This window comes from Leptonychotes weddellii, chromosome 10 (genome assembly GCF_054177405.1).
Source record: "Leptonychotes weddellii isolate Sample4059 chromosome 10, ASM5417740v2, whole genome shotgun sequence".
NCBI classification, from domain to species: domain Eukaryota; kingdom Metazoa; phylum Chordata; class Mammalia; order Carnivora; family Phocidae; genus Leptonychotes; species Leptonychotes weddellii.
In genome coordinates this window covers 116,916,261-116,931,177 of record NC_138378.1, presented here as the reverse complement: position 1 = coordinate 116,931,177, position 14,917 = coordinate 116,916,261, and the positions used below count along the sequence as shown (strand labels likewise).

The window sequence follows — 14,917 nt, the reverse complement described above, 5'->3', positions numbered from 1 at the left end:
GGTAAATACCCAGTAGTGCAATTGCTGGATCATATGGTAGCTCTATTTTCAACTTTTTGAGGAACCTCCATACAGTTTTCCAGAGTGGCTGCACCAGCTTGCATTCCCACCAACAGTGGAGGAGGGTTCCCCTTTCTCCGCATCCCCGCTGATACACCATTATTTTAAATATCCGCAAGAAAGAAAATAATGCTGCAAATCAAACTGTGACATGCCCTTGGTTGTAAGATACACCCTGATGTCAGGGATACTAAAATATGGGGAAAAGGCAGTGCATTTTAGAGTCGAAAACAACATTGTAGGTAGTGTTTAAAACCACAAGACCAGATGACATCACTGAGGAGTGAAGACAAGGGGACCAAGGACTGAGCTCTGGGCCACTGTCGGATGAAGATGTCTGGGATAAAAGCAGAACCTACAAAGAACTCTGAGGAGCAACTGGTAAATTAGGAGGAAGCCTGGAGAGTGAGGGGGCATTCTGGAATCCAAGGAGCAAAATGTTTCAAGAAGAGGGGATTGATCGGGGCGCCTGGGTGGCTCAGTCGGTTGAGCGACTGCCTTCGGCTCAGGTCATGATCCCGGAGTCCTGGGATCGAGCCCCACATCGGGTTCCCGGCTCGGCGGGGAGCCTGTTTCTCCCTCTGACCTTCCCCCCTCTCATGCTGTTTCTCTCTCGCTCGCTCTCTAATAAATAAATAAATAAAATCTTAAAAAAAAAAAAAAAAAAAAAAGAAGAGGGGATTGATCAACTGGGAAATGCTGTTGCCTGGTCAGGAAGGAAAAGGGCTAAAATTGGATGAGTAGAACAGTGGAGTCACAAGTTTGATTAGAATGAGGTATAAGATAGACTGGGAAGAGAGAAATTGGAGACGGTGAGTCTGGATAACTCTTCCAAGGCATATTGCTGCAAAGAAGTACATAGAAATTATATTGTAGCTGGAGTCAAGGAAAGTTTTTCTTTTTTTAAGTGGATAAATGATAGCATATTTGTGTACTGTTAGAAATAATACAGGAGAGAAGAGATTCTCAATGCGGAGAGGGAAAATAGAAATGAGGGATAGATAATCTTTGAGTAGAAAGGGTGGGATTGGGTGCCCAGAGGGAAAAACTGGCTTTTTTTTTTTTTTTAAGATTTTATTTATTTATTAGAGAGAGCATGCACAGGTGGTGGGGAGGGGCAGAGGGAGAGGGAGAAGCAGGCTCTCCACTGAGCAAGGAGCCCGATGCGGGGCTTGATCCCAGGACCCTGAGATCATGTCCTGAGCCAAAGGCAGTTGCTTAACCGACTGAGCCACCCAGGCGCCCCAAAACTGGCTTTTTAGATGGCAGCTTGGATAGTCCACCAGAAGAATCAGACAGAGAGTAGAGTATGTGGTCAAATTCCTGGCAGATGGTTGTCTGCATAAGCTTGTGGACGTTTTCTTCTGTGATTGCTTCAAATTTCTCAATCAGTCCATGCTTGTCTGCCAGTTTTATGGTGTACCTTGTTTCATATGCTTACCTGTAGAGAGGGGAGGTACTTGACAGATGACACAAGCATCTCATCCCTGATTTTTTTATTTTTTATTTTTTTGCTTTATTCTCTTGTGAATTTCCTTAACATGAGTCTTACCTCCTCTTGATAAGATTGAGTTTCTTGGTCTGCGTGGCTGATAATGTGACTTTTTAACTGTGATCAGTTTCCCCAAGGTTATGTCAGCTAATGAGGCCTTTAGATAGCCAGCCAGCTGACCTTTCTTAGGAACACTGTGACCACCATTTCAACAATACATATGTGAAAAATTAAACAATGGTATCAGTTAGTATATCCTTGTCAGTTAAGTGTTATAAATAGTAAAGTGCCACAGGAGTTCAGGAAATCGAGAACTCATTGAAGAAGAGTTGGTTGGAAAGACTGCATGATAGAGTAAATAATGAATTGGAGAGAAAGAGAAGAAAGGCTAGTCTGGGCAGGAGAAATGGAATTAACAAAGATACAAAGCAAAAATTCCCAGGTAGGCTCAGTGAAGAGAAGCCAGCATTGTGCAGGAGTCATTATTGATGTTTTTATTGGTGTGGCTACTAGGGCTACAAGAGAGATGTTAGTTAGAGGGAGAAGGAAGCCTGATGTGTCTGCTGGCAGCCTGTTCCCTTGCTCACCCTTGTCTGTAGCCTTTCTCCAGAAGTGTTCCAGGAACAGCTGGGGAGCACATTGTAGAGGTAAAAGTCTTGTAGTTTTAGGAATGGCAGATAGTTGCAGTTCTCTAGAGTAGTTTACTTTATGGTGTTTCAGATAGGCAGGACTTGGAAGCTCATGGAAATTAATTGCATTTTAAATTCCAATGTAATAACTTTATGTGTGATATTTTGCAAATAGGTATTAGAAGATAACCCAAGTCATTCAGACTGGGATAGTGAGCCTGACCTGCTGAGTGACTTTAGCTGCCGTTCTTTTGTTGAAAGTGGAACAGACTCTCAGCCTGATGGCCGCACTCAGAAGCCTTTCCCCATCAGCAAAGCATCACAATCAGGTAAAAATGAGAATCAGACTATCTGGAATTTTAAAGCTGATAATGCGCCTTAAAAATAATTTAGTCTAATCTTTTCATATTGCAAGGAAAGGAACTTGGCCTAGCAAGAGAGAATGATTTGCTAAATCATTTGGCTAGGAGAAAGGTAAATTAAATGAAATCTCAGTGCAATTTTTAAAAAGGTACATTGTTTCCACATGAGTATTTTTGTGTGATTTTTAAAGGAACTTAAATAATACGTGGATCCAGAGAGAAGGAAGCTAGCTAACAGAGATCATATATATGTGGGCTCAGAATTTTCAAAGAAAAGTTGCAATAGAGAGATGATAGATCTTAGCCATATGGTCAAATAGGTAAGAGTCAAAGACGGTATGTCCAATTTCTAAGCATAGACTGAAGCACAACTTACCATATCATGTGTATGTGTGTGAGTTTTACTCTCTGATTTAATTCCATAATCTAAAATAGATAAGGAGTATGTTTAAGGTAACAGATACAGACCTTCTCAAAGTATTTATTCATGGTTTTTGTTGTTTCCACGCTACATTTTTTTTTTTTTTTTTAAAACAACATGATGGAAAACAGACCTCTAAGAACAGACCAGGCTCTTATTATAGATTACTAGAATCTTGATGTGTGCTGACAGAGTTCTTTGGGAAATAGCTTCCAAACTGTCTGGTGTTAGGGATTGTGGAAATCTGGATTGTGTGGTTATATAAAATTTTCAACAAAACATTTTTTGTATGGACTGCTGCTTTGCAAGCCTCTTGCCCTCCAAAGAGTAAAAATTCCTTTTATCAGTATATCCGCATTACTTGCTGGACTGCACAGTGACACAGATATCAGATAAGTTACTTTCTGTGTCCAAAGAAGTAAAGAAGTTAGGATGATAGAATAATTGGGCAGCAGTGAATCTCTGGAGTTTCTGGCTCCATGCTTTCAGGCAGGCCTGAACTCAAATTGTCCCAGACAACTAGGACTCTCAAATCGTCCAAGCCTTTTAGAGCACCATGATTGTTTACCTATGTTAAGAGTTTTTGTTTGTGTGTTTGTTTTTTAGTAAGTGATGATCCTTACAGCTTTATTTTAGTTTTTACATTTAAAGTAACTACGAATATAACCCTTATTTCAAAACTCTAAAATACAAATAGTCACAAAGAAAAAATCACCAGTTATTGTGCCATCCAAAAATAACCACATTGCTGTGGTAGATCATTCCAGAAAGTTTTTTATTCATGTATATATATAGAGAGAGGGAAAGAGTTTTATTATTTGTTTTTACAAAAATGTGTGCTATTCTTTACATTTTTAATCAAAATCCTACGTGCATGTAATTTAAAAATATTTATAAAACTTGTTATGAAAAGGTTATAGTCCCTTGTTCCCCTAAATGTGCTGTTCCCAAGAGGCATTCATTTTCAGCTCTTCGGCAACTTCCTTAGCTCCATATCATATGCTTCTAGTACTACATCTTGATTTCTGCTTTTGGACATTAGCTGTTAAATTCCCACTATAAAAGATGAAGTCTTGGCTATTTCACACATTCCTCACTGCTCCTCTCCCCATGTAGTCACCAGCACACAATTGTGCATTTCTTTTTCTCTTTCTTCCCAATATAATTATAATTTTTTACTAGCCCAATATTTAATGTGAGCCATATAGCTTACTATGATTACATTTCTATACATATTTTTGTTTTCCCAGAGTTGATAATTGCCTTGTTATTTAGTTTTCTATTTAATTACCAATCTATAATTTATTAGTAGTGTATCTCCACATTTCCTCCCAGTTCTGAAAATCTCTCAATTTCTTAGATATTCTACCAATTTCATATTCTGGAAGAAATCTTTGTGGAACTTCTGACCTACTCTAATCTACAAGGATATATCTCTAAACCTATGACCCAGCTATCTTTGGGATCTCTTTACCAACATCCTGAAAATTTTCTTATCCCTCTTTTGTTAAATTCCTTATTTCCTTGACTGTGTTTCATCTTTTCCTGGTTTACTCCATCATTTTTGTAGTGCATCTTTTCTTATTTTACTGAGGATATTGATATGATATTGATAATATACCCCCTTGACTTGATCCTTTTGTTCTCTGCTTTTTGTATTAGAGGGTTTCTTCAAATGTTTATGAGCCTATTATAGCTAGTCTTCTTAAGAATGGAGACTAAAAAATTGAGTGAAAGCCTTCTACCCATGGAGAGTTTTGTTAGTTGTGCTGTGCATGATCTAGCTGGATTATTTTCTTAGCAAGCCTCCAGCATTATCGTCTTTAAATCTTTTCCCCCTGAGCTGATAGGATTTTCAAGAGAAATCTCTTTGAGTCGTCTGTTTGGAGGGTGTAATCCTGGCTGTTTAGGAACTAGGTGGGTAGAAAGCCTGAGGGGTGTGTGGGGGTTGGGGGCTGTCTCAGTACTCAATATGTACACTTTCACTTAATCTTCCCATTTTTAATAATACACCCTATTCTCAACTGTGTATATGATTGACATGCCCTATTCCAGAGACCCTTTGTTTTACTCTCTCCAGAGGAGAAACTTCTAATTTCCTGCCCAGATTAGGAAGTGGGGGGCAGGCATTTGCTGCACAGAGTTGGGGCAGGAGTCTGAGTATCTGACTGCGTCTCTCTCAATCAACTTTCGGGCAATCTCTCTTGTGTTAGACCTACTTTCACCCAATTTCCAGGATTTAACCAATTCTGGAGCTTTCTTTAGGGGTCCCCAGGGGAAAGTTACATTGGTTTATAGTTTTCCCTTCTGCTGGCTTTGAATCCAGCTTTCTCAACACTGCTAAGGCAGTAATCACCTGTACATATGCTTTCCAGCTTTTAAAATTTTATTGCTGTTGTCTCCTTCTCCATGTTGTTAGTTCTTGAGTTTATATCTATCTTAAAAATTCCTGTATAATTGTTGTAGTGGGACAGAGCAGAGGCTACTATGTGTCTTCAATCTGCCATCTTAACTGGAAACCTCTATATGTTGGAGAGCCTCTCTCTATTTTATATATATATATACATATATATATTAACATAATACTTTATTGAAATCTATATATATATAGATTGGTAGGCTCAATAATTTGCATCTATAATAAGTTCTCAGGTGATGCTAATACACCTGTTATAGGGACTATACTTTGAGAACCACCGACTTAAGCATTGAGTGAATTGGTATGTAGTATTCCATTGTGTAGAGTTATTTAATTAAATTTCTACTCCTGTCACTTTGGTTGTTTTAAATTTGTTTCATATTATAAACAGTACTGCCACAACATGTCTTGACCTTGAATCTTTGCATATTTTATTTATTTATTTAAAAGATTTTATTTTATTTATTTGTCGGAGAGAGAGAGCATAAGCAGGGGGAGCGGCAGGCAGAGGGAGAAGCAGGCTCCCTGCTGAGCAGAGAGCCCGATGTGGGACTCGATCCCGGGACTCTGGGATCATGATCTGAGCCGGAGGCAGATGCTTAACCGACTGAGCCACCCACACGGCCCTCTTTGCACATTTTAAAAATCTTTTCACTCTGGTGAAAATCTTGAACTGCTGGGGCGCCTGGGTGGCTCAGTTGGTTAAGTGACTGCCTTCGGCTCAGGTCATGATCCTGGAGTCCCGGGATCGAGTCCCGCATCGGGCTCCCTGCTCGGCAGGGAGTCTGCTTCTCCCTCTGACCCTCCCCCCTCTCATGTACTCGCTCTCTCTCATTCTCTCTCTCTCAAATAAATAAATAAAATCTTTTAAAAAATAAATAAATAAATAAATAAAAATAAAATAAAAAATAAAAAAAAAAAATCTTGAACTGCTAGCCTCTTTGTCACCAAATATTTATTGGGTTCCTCCTTTGTGCTAGAGCCTGCTTGGGGCCCTGGGGACACAGTGATGAGCAAGGCTGTCTGCCTTCAAGGTGCTTAGATTGTTGTAGGAGGAGCTGGACAGTAAGTGCACACATTTATTAAAAAGTTCAGTTATTGATAAATGCTATGAAGAAAGGATTTATAGGATTTGGAAAGAGGGATTTTGAGAAATAATTTGGAGAGTTTTGTCCAAGAAAGCGTGGAGTCTCTTGAGGTCATTCTTAGTCCTGCTTTCTACTTATCCTACTTCTGGCTTTAAATACCAGCTACATCCTGATGACTCAGAAATTTCTATCTCTAGGTTCTTTTCTGAACTACAGATTTTTTTTTTTTAACTACAGATTTTTATATTCAACTACCTACTTACCATTTCCATTTGTACAGTTAATAGGATCTTACATTTAACACATGCAATTCTAAAACCTTGGTTTCTTTCATCAAACCTGCTCTTTTGCTATCTCCCGTGTCTCAGTAAATGGCATTTTCATTCTCCTGGTTGCTCAGGCCCAAACTCTCAGGATCACACTTGACTTCTCTTTTTCCCTCATATTTCACATTCAGTCCACCAGCAAATTCTTCTGACCCTGGCTTCAAAATATGTCCAGATTCCAGCCACTTCTCACCACCTGCACTGCCACCACTCCAGTCCAAGTGCTTGTCATTGCTGTCCTTAATGGTGGTGGTCTGTGTCCACTCCGGCCCTCCTATAGCTCCATTCTTCCTGTAGCAGCCAGAGAGAGCTTTTTAAAAATACAAATGAAATCAGGTTGTTCCTCTGTTTAAAACTCTCCAGAAACTTCTTATAATATCCAGAATAAAATCCAAAGTACAAAACGTGACCTACAAAGTCCTGTGTACTCTCCTAGCTAGTGTTTTGGAGAGCCTCTCAGACCTTTAAAGGGACATGTGGGTTGGGGCCTGCATCAAAGCAGTTACATACTTTTTGCTTTGCTTTGTAATTGTTTATTCTTGTATTTATTTGAAAAATTGTTCCTATTCACTATAAGAAATTCAAGCAGGTCACATCCCTCTTTAGAATCTCAGCCCATCCCACTCCCATAAAGAACCAACGAGTACCTTTTTGGTCAATTTCCTCTAAGCCGTCATTGCACTTTATTGCCAAATTGTTCTTTCAAAGATTGTATCAATTATAACTTGATTTTAAGATATTGAAAATGCTTCTTTGGATTCTTCTTGTTGTTTTTCTTCTTTTGTTGTCCAAATAGTTACCTGCACTTAAAAAAAAAAAAATCTTCATTATCCCCTAAGAAACAGCATCCATCTGTTCTGGATCTCTCGATGGAGTCGAATATTCACTACGAAAGGAGAAGGGAATCGTGAAGATGACGGTGCCAAGGACACTTGCTTTCTGCTATCTGTCATTACTGTGGCAGAGAGAAACAATTACTCTTTCAGATCTTTTGAGGTAAGCTCGACCTCTCGTATAATGATGTCTTTGCTGATTATCTGTGTGAACTAGGGGACAAACTTTGGATATCTTGAATTTTACAAGGAGACTTAAATTGAGGGAGAGACAGGAAAGATTGGGTAGCCTGAGTTCTAGTTCTGAAATGTAATCTTCTTCTGGCTGGTAACTCATCTCCTTGGTTTCCTTATTCATATAGTGTAATAATGGTATTTACCTTACACGGGGTGTTGGAAAATTAATTATCTAACGTGAGTAAAATGCTCTAAAGATGAAAAGTGACACTGAAGTACCTTAGTGGTAGTATTAAGTGTTTTGCATTTCTAAGAGAGAAGATGAACAGATGACCTTCATATTGGCAAATGGTTATTAGTAGCTCCACAGTAGCTTACATTGGTGTCGGTAAGAGCTAGAATATAGGTTCTCTGTGTTTATAAGATAAGCTGAAAACAGAACTATTAGAAAAACCTCTTAGTAGATGGTCAGTATTTATGTTTTTTCAAGATAATTTACAGTGTTTTATAGTTAATGAGTTAATTAGGGCACTGTGTATAAGACTTTCTCATTAAATAGAAGATGTGCCAAAATCATTAGTGTGTTCATATTTCCCTTGCTTTATATGTATTCTAAATAATAACATTTGGGTTTAGTCAGTGTGTGGAGTGATTTTAAGAGCACAGATTTGGAACCGGACTTCTGGATTTGAATCCTAGCTGTGCCACTTATATGTGACCTTGATAAATTATTTAATTTCTCTTTGCCTCTGTTTCATCCTTGGTGAAATGGAGCTGATAATAACATCTACCTCACAGAGTTGTAACTACTTCCAGTAATTACTACTGCATGAAAAGCACTCAGGACAGTGCCTAGCACATAATAAGAACTCAATGCTAGTTATTATTGTTTTGTTTTCTTCATCATCATCATCATCAGTACTAGGCCCTTTGATTAAATAAAATGCCTCCAGTAAATGATGATAGTGCCTTTGAATTTGGCCACATCAACCAAATAACAAGGCTTTTCTCAGAGGTGATTAATTCTGCATGCAGATAGTCCATGATTCAATGAATTTTACTGTTAAGTTAAAAACCTCACCTTGCTCTATATGCCTTCATTGGGTGATCTCATCTTCTCCCAAGGCTTTAATTACCATCTATATGATGATGACGACGCCCAAATTTATTTCTGCAGTCCAGACTTGTCTAGTGAGGGTCAGACTCATATATTCATACATACAACTGCCTGTTTGTTGGACACTACTTGGGTGTCTTTATGATATCTCAAAATCAGCATGATGAAAAGAAGTCCATCTTTCATCATCTTTCTCCTTAATCCAGCTCCTTCAGTGTTTTCTTTCCTCTATAAATATCACACACTCCATTTCTTCCTATCCAGAAACTTAAGATTCATCCTTGACTCTTTCCTCTCTCTAGAGCTACAGTCAGTCATTACATCCTGTCAGTTATACTTCTAAAACAACCCTTGAAACCATTTTTCTCCCCATTCCCTCTATATCTTCACTTGGATTACTTAGCAACCTCCTAAGTGGGCCCTGTGCCTACAGTCTTGTGCCTCTCCTATCCATTTTCCTTTCCATAGCACAGGAATCTTACAGAAACAACAATCAAATCATGTCACTAGAGCTGGGTAGAGGGGCCGTCCAACTACCCAGGGCAATCTGTAAGGGAGTAACGAGACTCCTAGAAACCTAACAAGATGGAGAAAATAATGTTCACCTGTAATTCTTCTTAGGGAGAATATTAGATGTGGTTGGAAGGATGGGGGTAAAATCCTACACATTTGTCTTTCTCTCTCTCCCTTTCTGTTCCACCTTCTTCCTCTTTCCTCCCCTCCCTTAAAGGAGAATTCTGAAGTGCCTTCAAGGAGATTGGATCTAATTAGCTGGAGGGCTTTTATTTTGCTCTGTGGGATACACATTTGGGAACTGAGCCTAAGTGCTTGGAGCAACAGGAAAGGGGACTGTTACCACTGATCCACTTTATTTTTCTCAGAGACGGAGCTCTAAGTCACAGGTTCTCAAAGTGTGGTTCCCTGACCAGCAGCATCAGCATCACCTAGGAACTTATGAGTATGTAAATTCTAACCAGATTCTAACCCATTCTAACCTGAATCAAAAACTTGGGGGTAGGGCCTGGTAACTCTGTTTTAATAAGCCATCCAGGGGATTCTTACGGATGCTAATGTTTGAGAACTACCACCAAACTGGGAAAAAGTATTTTAAAAACATTGGTGTGAAGGAAATACATTATTAGTCTGGCCCCAGTACCCCTATATCTTATACTCATCCTGCATGTCATTCCCCAGGTTAAATCCTTTAGCAGTACCCATAGTCCTTAGGATAAATTCATAACTCAAAGTAGCCTTTAATTAACCCTGTCTGGGGAACTAAGTGGCTCAGTTGGTTGAGCATCCGGCTCTTGATTTCGGCTCATGTCATGATCTCAGGGTCATGGGATTGAGCCCTGTGTCAGGTCTGTGCTCAGTGGAGAGTCTGCTTGGGATTCTCTCTCTCCCTTTGCCCTTCCTCCTGCTTGATCACTCTCTTTCTCAAATAAATTTTTTTTTAAGATTTTATTTACTTGAGAGAGAGAGAGAGAGAGCACAAGCAGGGGGAGAGGCAGAGGGAGAGGGAGAAGCAGGCTCCCCGCTGAGCAGGGAGCCCGATGTGGGGCTTGATCCCAGGACCCTGGTATCATGACCTGAGCCGAAGGCAGACGCTTAACTGACTGAGCCACCCAGATGCCCCTCAAATAAATAAATCTTTAAAAGAATAAAAATAACCCTGCCTACCTAGTGATAACAACAATAATAAATAAGAACAGTCAACGTGTATTCATTCCACAAATATTTATTGAATACCGACTAGATGCAGGTATTTTTCTAGAGTCTAGACCCTTGAATCACAGTTGTGAACCATAGAGAACAAGTTCCTGCTCTCGTAAAGTTCAAGACTGAAGGAGGAAACAGACAAGCATTTCAATAAATAATGATTAAACAGTGAAGTGCTATGCAGAAGACTGGCATCAAGTGATGGCTCTTTTAGACTGGTCATTAGGGAAGGCCTCACTGAGAAGCTCTTTGAATGGAAGTAGAGCTGGCAGGTGAGTATCAGCAGTACTAGCGCTCCAAGTAGAAAGAGGCTGCTAGTGTCAAGCCCTCAAGCTAGAGCAAGTTCTGTGATCAAGGAGCAGAGGAGGCTCGTGCAATAGGAGTAAGAATTTGAAGGAGCAGTAGGAGGGTGAGGACAGAGCGATAATAAGCAGGGGCCAGGTACAGGTCTTTGTGAGCCAGGCTAGTTTGGATTTTTTTTTTTTAATTGAGGTACAATTCATATATGGTAAAATTCACCCTTTTAAATGTGCAATTTAGTGGTTTTCAGGATATTTACAAGGTTGTGCAACCATCACCTCTATTTTCAGAGCACAATCATCACTCCAGAAGGAAACCCCTAATATTCATTAGGAATTTGGCTTTTGAGTGTGATAGTAAGCCCCCGGAAGATTTTAGCAGGGAAGACATTCTCTGACCATTCAATCAGCTATAAGGAAAATGGATTCTAGGGAGGCAAGGGTGAAAGCAGAGAGACCAGGTAGTCTTTTGCTATATTTCTGGCAAGAGATAGTGGCTTGGAGTAGGATGGTGGCAATTGAAATGGAACAAGGTGAATGGGCTCTGGGTGTGTTTGCAGGTAGACACGACCTAACTCCAGTGCAGTACTTCTTAAATTATCTGTGATAAGAACCAATTTTTTAAATTTCCAATCTATCACAGATTGAAACTTCTGAAAAATACAACAAAATTATAAATAGAGACTCTGTTTTCAGGGGACATGGCCAGGCAGGGCATATGGGATGCTTTTAGTCTATGGCAAATCCTCTGTCAACTTGCTGGACTGATTCAGAGACTCATCTGACAATACTTAACAAAATGAAATCGATTATTCAGAGCTTTGATTCAATAGCTATCTTTTGGAAAAGTATATATTTTTCTAAAAGGAAATTTTTTAAAAACCCACCAAACTTGAAAAGAGATTACGAGCAGCACTATTATAAATGGTAAAAATTGTTAAAACCCCAGATGGCCAAGACCTGCTCTGCTTTCCCTGGTCAGGTTTCTCATTTCTTCCTCTGCTCCTACAGCACTGTGCGTGTGTCTCTGTGGGGCACTGTCTTTACTGACGCATCCACTGCCCGTCTGCCTGTCCTGCCAGGGCCGTGGTGGGGCTTTTCATGTTTTATTATAAGACTCTGAACTAACCCTCACACAGGGCTGGCATATGTGTATTATCATATGGGGGCGATGACTATGTAAATTATGAATATATTAACATCATAGAACACTACATAGTTATAAAATGATAAGCATGCAATACATACTGTATATGAAATAATATTAAACCAAGAATGTAGTTCTAAAATAATATGAATACTGGGCACCTGGGTGGCTCAGTTGGTTAAGTGACTGCCTTCGGCTCAGGTCATGATCCTGGAGTCCCAGGATCGAGTCCCGCATCGGGCTCCCTGCTCGGCAGGGAGTCTGCTTCTCCCTCTGACCCTCCCCTGTCTCATGCTCTCTCTCTCTATCTCATTCTCTCTCTCAAATAAATAAATAAAATCTTAAAAAAAATAAATAAATAAATAAAATAAAATAATATGAATACTGATTACGATGCACACATACTTTTATGTAAATGAAAGAAATGAATAAAAATCTAAATGAGGATGGTTTTCCCTATAGCGCTGTTCTAAAGAAGCCTGCTTTATTGTTAAACTTCATACAACACCCTTTTTACATATAATTTACTTTAATTCTCAACTTTCAGTAGACTAAAAGAAATCATATTTTTAATTTGAAATTAAAGCTCGTTCACACACACAAAGCTAGAAGCTAGATGTCAGTTTAGCTGTAAGAACAACAAAGATTTTAATGCAAAACATTTGTATACTAAATTATTCCCATCTTTATCTTATTTTCCTTAACTATTTTCATATTTTAAAAATCTAATAGATAGGGGTCCCTCAGTGGCTCAGCTGGTTGTGTCTGCCTTCTGCTCAGGTCATGATCCTGGAGTCCTGAGATTGAGTCCCACGCCGGGCTCTCTGCTCATTGAGGAGCCTCCTTCTTCCTCTCCCTCTGTTCCTCCCCCCTGCTCGTGCTCTCTTTCTCTCTCTCTGTCAAATAAATAAATAAAATCTTTTTTAAAAAATCTAATAGAGATATATATATATATGGCCTAGGTTGCAATACCCCCATTCCTCACTCCATGTTCTTCCCTGCTTTATTGTTCTCTTTACCATCTTTACCCACTTAACATACGATAGATTTCATTCATTTGTTTTGTTTGTCATCTCTTTTCATGAGAACATAAAACTCCTTGGGAACAAGAATATTTTCCTATTTTGTTCATTGCTGTTTGCCCACAGCCTCAAATAGTGCTGCGTTTTAGTACTTGATAAATTTCTGTGACTTAATGAATGAATTATAAATAAATATATATGTGTATTTATTTATATATATATGCTATTTTCTCCAAACTCAATTTACTCAAAATATTTGATCAGCTGCTATGTACTGGACGTTGGGATGGAGTGGTAAGCAGATGGGCAAGGTTCCTTCCCTGAATTATCTCTAGGGGCAGGCATCTCCTGTGCACTCTCGGAGGGACTGAGGACAGGCAGGTAGACAAGGGAGGTGTTCTAAAAAGGAAAATGGACCCAGGGAGGTCTCCTCGAGAGAGTGATTTAGAAGAAGAGTAGATGCTCATCATGTGAGGGGAGCTAGGGATAGAAGGATGCTGTGTCTGCAAGCCTGGTAGTGAATTGACAAATAAGACACATACTTCATAGAAATATTTCATCTAGTTAGTCAGAAACTTAAGGTATCATTAGATAATTGGCTAAATGTTTTCTCCACACATGGGTGTAGAGAATAACTGATCTTTTCAGATTTACCCTCCTTAAAAACATGTGGGAGATGCAACGTGCTCAACTGGTTCTCACCTGGTCTTTGAAACACATCTTCAGCTCGTTTGTCCCACTTTGCTAAATCAGTACATATCTCTTATTGACACTTTCTTTTTGAAAATACAGATTCGTTGAAGAGGGCCATATTCCTTACTTAAATGCTTTTCAGCATTTTCCAGAAGAGATGAAATTATATGGGCGTGACAAAGGAATCTTTGCTATAGAGGCAAGTTACTTTTCTTTTTTACTCTGTAGTCCCTAATAAGATGCAAACGTGGTATGGTGATTTGTATTCCTTTCCTGACTTATTATTTGGTGTTGGGGGTTTTTAAAAATGGCATCTAGTTTTTGTTCTGCCCATATGTAGAACATTAGTCATAATTTAATGAGTAATGGGATTATTATTTTTTATTTTCCTCATGTGGTCTCTTCTAATCCTTTAGGTTCTCCTGAACCTACAGCTATGGTGTGAGGTGTGTGCACTGTCAGTAGATGTTTGGTTGAGACTAAACTTTAGAAGTTTTCTATAGAGACCTTTAGGTAATTTCAAATTTTTAAAAAATGTTTTTTGTTATTTGCATACTATATTGCTTTTGAGAAAAGAGAAGAAAGTTATTCTCTTGTTTCAAGAGGTGCTATTTTAAGTCCTTTGCTTCTTGGTCTTTTCTAGATCTGTTTTCAGATGTCTCCAGTGGAAGGGCTTCTGTCCTTTAATTATGAGTCCTTATCACTATATGTAGTACTCAAAGATTATCTTCTCTTTGTTCTTCATCAGGTTTTCAGTATGCTAAATAGTAACATTAAATATTATCCTGTTTGCCCACTTAAGGAATTATTTTTATAGGCCCTCCTAGGAACCTTCACAGCCTTAAATTATTTGTGGTTTGATTCAGGAGACATTTGTGACCCCTACCAAACCCCTGCATAAGCGTGGTTCACTGTCATCCCAGTTGTACGTATGAGCAGACACCTCAGGGAGACAGAATGAATGCCAAGGCCATACGGTCGGTGACCCCAGACTTGGAGCCTTTTATTCCTTGTATCATCTTTGGCTCTGTCTGCCTGCCATTCTGCCCTCCTTTTTACGCTAGTTCTTCTAAACACTTAAGTCGGTGCTGTGAAAATATATTTTTGAAGCAT

General features: G+C 39.1%; 1 protein-coding gene across 2 annotated transcripts in view; it reads left to right on the top strand.

Moving 5' to 3' along the window:
• Nucleotides 1–14,917, top strand: part of TAF1B (TATA-box binding protein associated factor, RNA polymerase I subunit B) — a 68,764-nt gene that overhangs the window by 14,532 nt on the left and 39,315 nt on the right. The window contains exons 6-8 of one of the 2 annotated variants that reach the window (XM_081797224.1): nucleotides 2,357–2,510; nucleotides 7,637–7,793; nucleotides 13,904–14,003. In XM_081797224.1, coding sequence (XP_081653350.1) covers nucleotides 2,357–2,510; nucleotides 7,637–7,793; nucleotides 13,904–14,003 — 411 coding nt within the window. Of the gene's footprint in view, nucleotides 1–2,356; nucleotides 2,511–7,593; nucleotides 7,794–13,903; nucleotides 14,004–14,917 lie in introns of those variants that run through there. The other variant, XM_081797225.1, reaches the window with a different exon arrangement.